At 48.4% G+C, this 7,484-nt stretch overlaps 1 protein-coding gene across 1 annotated transcript; it reads left to right on the top strand.

Annotated features, from left to right (window-relative positions):
• Positions 1–6: 6 nt before the first annotated feature.
• On the top strand, positions 7–7,478 carry Arx (aristaless related homeobox). Its single transcript, XM_015487984.2, has 3 exons — positions 7–200; positions 2,794–2,839; positions 5,604–7,478. Exons 2-3 carry the CDS (start codon positions 2,807–2,809, stop codon positions 5,934–5,936), a joined length of 366 nt encoding a protein of 121 aa, XP_015343470.2. The 5' UTR covers positions 7–200; positions 2,794–2,806; the 3' UTR covers positions 5,937–7,478.
• The last annotated feature ends 6 nt before the right edge of the window (positions 7,479–7,484 follow it).

Genomic DNA, 7,484 nt, shown 5'->3' with positions numbered 1-7,484 from the left:
AAGGAAGAGCTGCTACTGCATCCAGAGGACGCTGAGGGCAAGGACGGCGAGGACAGCGTTTGCCTGTCCGCGGGCAGCGACTCGGAGGAGGGGCTGCTGAAGCGCAAGCAGAGGCGCTACCGCACCACGTTCACCAGCTACCAGCTGGAGGAACTGGAGCGAGCCTTCCAGAAGACGCACTATCCGGACGTCTTCACCAGGTATAAGCGCAGGATAGTCACGGTGGCAATGGCGGGAGGGCAGCACGGGACTCTGAGAGGGCTGACAGGAAGGGAGGGGCCCCAGACTCTAGGCAGTCACTTTGCTCTTGACTTTGCCGAGGAGTGCCTTTCCAAACACCTACCTTTGCTCATCTAAAACTACCCACTCCCTCACCCCCATTCTGGGCTTTAAGTTTAAGCTGGGATAGTTTCTCTTCTTCCTAAGGTAGTTCCAGTTTAACATTTCCCAATTACAAGTTTCAGTTCAAGGAAAAGAGCCTTTCCTTAGAGCACCAGACTAAGCCACTTTGGGGAGGCACGCACACGCATTGCTTAGGGCTTTTCAGTCCTCGCCAGGTCCCCGGAGAGACGCAGGGAGTACTACCCGCGGTCACTCTGCAGAGTAGAGAACGGACTATTTTTGGCCACTGTACTGTGCGCTCATCACCCCTGCCTGGTGTCCCAGGAGTCTGGTGGGTATCGGTTACACTGTTTGCAGTGAGTCTGGAGCCCAGTGCCTGCGGAGGAGGTCTTTAAAAAGATCCGAGTACTGTCATTTGAGGACTCCTGAAATAGCCGAAGGAAGTCGGAATTGGACAGTGTTTAGTGTCTCTACACCTGAGTGGCATTAGCCAGAGTCTTCCCCTCTGGTCTCAGTCCTCCCCCCAGATAACCCAGTGTGTGTTTACTGTAAACGGGTTTACTGAATAGACAATGACTAATGGAAGCCCGGCAAAGAGGCAAGCAGTTGGGGAAATTTTTCTTTGGACAAGTGTCCAAGCCGGCTTGCGGGGTGGTTGTTGCTCTATTTCCCACTTGCTCTGAGTTTTGGGGGTGGGGGAAGATGTGCCTTTGGGATAACTGGGACTCTGGGCCCCGACTTCAGCTGATCTGGGGGTGCCCGCAGGTGGGAGCCTTTCTCTCCCACCCCAAGGCCAGTGTTTCGGCTCAGCTGAAGAGGAGTCAGGGTTAGGGCAAACTTCCTCCATGAAGAGAAAGGGAACCGGTGTCTGTCTGGCGCAGGACTTGTCAAGCAAGCAGCTCCTTCGCAGGAAACGTGTGCAGATTTTCAACGTGCATTTTAGAGAAACTTGCCTGTCCCTTTGAACTAGAGGATACATTTCTGCTTAGGAACCAGAAGGCCTGAATCAACTCCAAATTATAGTTGGTCTGGCCATTGCCAAACTCCTAACCAGAAGCAAGAAAATAGAGAGGATTTAATGAGGACGTGGGCATTTAAATTTGATTGTCCCTTGAGCTTAACTTGGTCTTCCCCATTGTCACCTAGTCCCATCCTTATCTTTAAAAAAGGAAATAAATTTAAAAATCAGTGTGTACTATCAAATAGCTCACTGGACCACCGGCTTTTTGCATTTATCAAACATGTGTATTTCAAAAGAAGAAATGAACTGGTGTCAGTTGGTATCCAGGTCCGCCCTTTTTTAGCTAGAGGGGGGGCAAAGTGCGTGAGGAGGAGCCGCTCCTCTCTGCTACCCCCACCCCCACCTCTTACCAGCCTAGGAGTCAGCCCCTTGGCGCCAGCCAGAAGTGTAGATTTAGATTTGCTAGTCAGAAGTGTAGATTTAGATTTGCTAGTGCTCACTGTAACACGCGGCAAAGCAAAGCGCTTAGTGAACCGATTTTCTCCAGGTGCTGAAGTTTCAGGTGTGGACAGGAGGCCTACTGGCAGCGCAGAGCCAGGGCCCCAGGCTCGGGCAACCCCCGCTCTTTCATATTAGCGAGCGGAGAGCCAATTATTCTCGGCGAGCTCATATTTTCGGTAAACAGGTCGTAAGCCATTTTACAGCATCTTAATGGTTTCCTATTTGCCTTAATTGTCGCAGTAATAACTGCAATGACGGGGTAGGGTTTCAGCTAAATTGACTTCCCCTGAGATGGGCAGGGTTTGTAGTGGGCACTGGAGTCAGGAGGTACGCAGAATTTTGTTTAATCGAAAAATTACCCCACTGAACTCTTAACAAGCTTAACATATCTCCAGAGGGTAATAGGGACTGTGACCTAAGGGGGTAAGGGAGGGAGGAAGGCGGGGGAGAGAGAGATGGAGGGAAAGGCAGAGAACTGAAAAGAGGGGAGAGAGAAAAAGAGGAAAGGGGAGGAGATAAATTTTTTGAAGGAAAAAGGCAGAATGAAACCAAGAGGGCAGAAAAATATTTCTTTAGGTGAGTGTTGAGCTCTTCCTGTGTTTAGTATTAGGACAAAACAATACAAGAACTGTGATGACTGTATGTGTGTGTGTGTGTGTGTGTATGTGTACACGTGCATGCACGTGTATGAGAGTATTTTCTGTCTAACTCTGGCCTAAGGGGGAGAGAATCCATGTGTCCAAGTTTGTAGAATTATAGACCAAGAAGCCATCCCTGTCACACTTGAGTATGTTATATAATATTCTATATCTAGCAATATGTTGTGGTTTTATGCCTTCAATCAAATAATAGGCACTCCAGTGGTGAAGAGATGGCATGCTCATGTACTTGGGGTGGGAGCAGGCAGGCAGGGGACTGGAGGAGGGAAAGTGGCTGAGAGGGAGTTGCTGGGGCCTGTAGTGACCTATCTGTGTGTTGCTTTCTTATAGGGAGGAACTGGCCATGAGACTGGACTTGACTGAGGCCCGAGTCCAGGTGAGCTGTAAACAGGGGAAAAGGGAGGGAAGAAGGCTAGGGGATAAATGGAAGAGAGATATGGGTTAATGAACTGGGGGGCTGTGAGAGCCCCTTCATAACAGGAAGAGAAGCAGAATCAGAAAAGTAGATCCAAGCACTGACACACACAAAGATATTTAAAAATTAAGACTTGGGAGGTGGGAGGGGAATATTTCTGGGTTTAGGAGCCTGAGAAAGGAGTCCAAGTTCAGAACAGGGGTTTTAGAGTCTCTGAGACTACAGTTCAGGAGTCCCCAGTCCCAAGGCTCCTATAGAAAACAATCCATGATCCGACTTCTCCTGATTGAAATAATGGGATGGAGCATGGATTTGGTTGTTAGACAAATCCGCTCAGCTCCAAGCAGGTATTTGGCTGCGATTAAGTCTCCAATCGGGCTTCATAAAAGCCCACTTAGTGCTAGAACAAACAGGGCCATTTGAAGGCAAAATGCTGTTTGATTTCCCCTCCACCCCGCACAAGGAGCTGGCTAATGCTATTTGATTTCCCATTTTTTATAGCAATGAGCCCACATTGATCTAATAGGGAGTGAGTGCAATGCTATTAAAGGTGTTTGCAGCCCCATACCAGAGTGCATTTCCGAACCCAGGCCTCATAACCAAAGAGACGATCAACACCAGGCAGCCCCGATGGCCAACAGAAAACAGATGTCCCTGGGTTAGGAGCTGAGTGAATCACTTTACAGTCAAAATCAAGCGCTGATAAAGCACAATAAATTCCATATGGCTCATTTAATACACAACAGCTTCTTGCATTAGAGGGCTAATGATGAGGCCTGTCCCCTCCTTTCTGTTGACACATTTCTCCATTGTCAAACAGAGATGTGACAGCAACTCCGCATTTTCAGCTCAGGGGAACAAGTCGTGGGAAAGTTAAATAACTTTTAAAAAGAAAGAGAGCGCCCCCTCCCCTTCTGCTCTCCTCCTATTCACTGGAGAAGATGTAATTAAGTGAATATGAATTATTAGAGTCCTTTCGTTTACCTTTGGGGGGCCTCAGAGGTATTAATTCAATAATGAGGAATTGCAGGGGGACATCTTGATAATTGCAGTTGAGTCGGGAGAGACGATCTGTCTGTAAAGGTTTTCATGTTCTTTAAGGGCATTTTGCCTCCACTGCCCCATTCCCCTCCTTTACTCATTGCAATCATGGTGGGGCGGATATTCTCGTCTAGACAGATTTGGATGCACAAAAGCTGCCCACCCAGCCTGGTCCTATCTATAGTCTAACTTTTTCAAGCCTCTGAATCTCCACACTGGAGTGTTTCTGCAATTCACAAATAGATTATTTGAAGGCTGTGGAATGTAATGGATGGGCCCTTTTTCAGCAGAAATTTAAGTAATCAACTGATTTAAGTTCTTGATTTTTCTTGCCCTGGGTGGCTGTCTAGAAGTCAAACCAAGCTTAGTTGCTAGACAACCCCCAGGGTAGATATTTGAAGGAAGTGAATGTCTTTTAAAATGTTAAACATATTCCTCTGGTATAGTTTACATTATATTTTAATATAACTCTGTATAGCCCTGGAGTTCATTCTTAATTTTTAGACTTGTGTGCAGTCATAAACCGAGTTCTAAAGATATTAATGCCTTCAGGGGAGAAGGAGCATTTCTTCTCAGCTGTGGGTGTGATAAGCAGGTCACATAAAAATAATCTCATGCTCTTGGGGGTTATTTTTAGATGATGGTAGCTGCCATGTTTCAGGTAAAGGTCTCTATTAAAACTGTTTCTTATTAACAATTAGGAAAATACCTGGCTGAAAACCTCCCCCAAGCCTAGAGCTATCTATTTAAATAACCTATTTAAACCACATTCCCAAAGGGAAATAAAAGACTTATTAGCTCTGAAGGTGGGAAAAGTCTACTTGTAACTTTCCCTCTGATTTCTATGTGCTCAGGTATTATTTGTCCATGCAGTCAGTCAATCCTTTCTTGCACAAAGTTGGGCCCTACAGAGAGCAGGCTGTGAACCCCCATTTCATTTTAAGGAGAACTAGCCCCTAAAATATATACCTGTTTGCTAATTATTGTGAACATTTATTTCCTCTCTCCCATCACTTCCCATACCCTAGAACCCAACATAGTGCGCTTAGGTATTCAATAAATATTTCTACAAAGAATAAGTGAGCCTCCTTCCTGCTTTCCATTTCAGTACAGAGCAGGGATTTTGCCAGCTCTTGGGTAAACCTGAGATAGGTGAAAATAGCTGATATGCAGCAAAACAGACCTATCATTCATCACTTGGTGGCTGCCTATTTTTGAGAGTCACCTCTGAAGGTGCTTTCATTTGCCTTACTCATTCCTCATAACAACCTTATAAAAAAGTTTTATTTTCCCCATTTTATTGTCCCCATTTTACAGATTAGAAAACTGAGATTCAGAGATACTTATATAGCCCACCTGAAGTCGTGCAGCAAGGAAGAGGCAGCCCAGACATTGAAACTTTGGTGTTCCCATGTCTAAATACACTAACCCATTTTCCTTACACTTAATGGGCTAATTGGAATACCTGCTACAAATGATTTGCTTGTCCTGTGTTTCCTGCTCTCTTTAAATCTGGGTTTCTTTTCAATCTAGTTTGGCCTCCGGTGTGTCAGAGAACAACCACAGGCCAAAGGGAGACCAGATGGGCCTGGGCACTGTAGAAGGGAGGGAGGGGCCGCGGCGCGGGGAAGGGTCTAGTAAGTGCCCAGAGCCATGCTGACCCCAGGCTTTCTGCACCTCACAGGTCTGGTTCCAAAACCGTCGCGCTAAGTGGCGCAAGCGGGAGAAGGCTGGTGCGCAGACCCATCCCCCGGGGTTGCCTTTCCCCGGGCCGCTCTCGGCCACCCACCCGCTCAGCCCCTACCTGGATGCCAGCCCCTTTCCCCCGCACCACCCTGCGCTAGACTCAGCTTGGACGGCTGCTGCCGCTGCCGCCGCCGCCGCCTTCCCGAGCCTACCTCCGCCTCCTGGCTCGGCCAGCCTGCCGCCCAGCGGGGCGCCGCTGGGCCTGAGCACTTTCCTGGGAGCCGCCGTGTTCCGGCACCCGGCATTCATCAGCCCGGCATTCGGCAGGTAATGCACGGCCTCAGTCTCTCTCATACACACAGAGGCTGAGGTCAGGGAGGTGGCAGGAGACTAACAGGGGGCTACACACATCTTTCTTTGGCCCAGCCTGAAAGACTTAAGCCAAAGAAAATACTCTGTAATTTTGACTTGGAAAAGGAAATGTGGGTTCTTAAGGGAATGACTTGGGACCGAGTAAGAAAGGGGAGACAGTTGGCAGTAACAACGGTGACAACCAGGAGTGTTCAATGAAAGCTGTAAAGGTACCATTCCAAGACAGCCAACAGCCTTGGCCATTGGTGGTATGAGTGCCCTCCAGTGTAGACTGCAGAGCAGGGATGACTTTTCAAGTTTTGCAAAAGTCTTTCCACATGCCCAAAGCCTGGCAGCCTGAGGAACATATTCCTGATCTCTGCTGAGAGCCGTGGAGCTGAGAGCCCTGGAGCCAGGAGGCCCTCTGGGTGCCTTCTTCCCCAGACCCTATCTTCCTTGTCACTCAAGTGGCCTGCTGCCAATGATACCCCCATATATGCAACCTCCAACCCCCACAGTGGCATAAGACAACGAAATAAAAGAAACAGTTCACCGTATATTATAACTCCCTTTCTTTAAATGAACACCGAGTGATGAAATTTAAAAATCTGTATAATCACACAGACAAAGAAACAAAGGAGGGATGTATTAAGTTGGAAAGTGCAGTGAAAATAAAACTGAATGCAGCTTCAATGATCTCTCTTAGGGAGAACAAAGGCATAATAGATTCATCCAACTGCGCAGCTACTTAACAAAAATCATCTTAGATAAATTTTTTAAAAAAGATTAAGTAAAATTAGTGTCTGGTAACAAACCGATAAAATAAACAGCAAGTGCACTGAAGTGAAGTTAGTGACTCAGTTTACCTAGTGGAACCAGCACATGGTATGCCCCCCTCCTCTCACATAATATCATTTCTTTTTGGAAAGAAAAATTAAAGTTTTGGGTCTCCTTCCCACTTTTCCCCTTTGACAAGAAATGACTTCTAAAACCAAGGGAACCACGACTGCAGTACCGGGGTTCAGAGAGGCTGGAAGAGGGTGGTGATGGGGGTGGCAGGAAATGCAAAGAGTGGGCTTGGGAGGAGGAGCTGGCGCTCCGTGAGCCCAGGTGGGCTCATTTCTAATTGTGGAAATCGTGGATTGGCCCCGCGGGGGCTTGGAGTCAGAGCTCTGGGGACTACTGGGAAAGCCTGCAGGCCTCTGAGAGGTGGTGGGGGTGGGGGCCTGGGGCGCAGGTCGGCGGTAAAGTGTGGAAAGGGTGGAAGCACCACGGAGCAATCCCGGTGCCGCCCAGAGGCGGTGGCGCTAGCGCTGGCATACATCCCAGGCTTGGGCATCATCTTGCGCTACGCCCTGGGGTCGCGAGCCTGGGGCTCTCTGGAGCAAGAGGCCCAGAGGCAAGAGGCACAGGCTAAGCTGTGGGAGAGTGTCGCCTCCCTAGGGCGTGGGGCCGCGGGTGGGTCACAGCCGCGTGCCCAGCGGAAATCAACAGGCGGGCGCCCTTCATCTTCACCCCGCCGGTATTG

This window comes from Marmota marmota, unplaced genomic scaffold (assembly GCF_001458135.2).
Source record: "Marmota marmota marmota unplaced genomic scaffold, marMar, whole genome shotgun sequence".
Taxonomy (NCBI): domain Eukaryota; kingdom Metazoa; phylum Chordata; class Mammalia; order Rodentia; family Sciuridae; genus Marmota; species Marmota marmota.
This window is presented reverse-complemented; position numbering and strand designations above follow the sequence as displayed.

Bases quoted from the DNA above. Each gene is read 5' to 3' on its own strand.
- Arx (XM_015487984.2), top strand. From the start codon at position 2,807: ATGAGACTGGACTTGACTGAGGCCCGAGTCCAG. The intron at 2,840-5,603 runs GTGAGCTGTAAA...TGCACCTCACAG, and splicing joins TGACTGAGGCCCGAGTCCAG to GTCTGGTTCCAAAACCGTCG.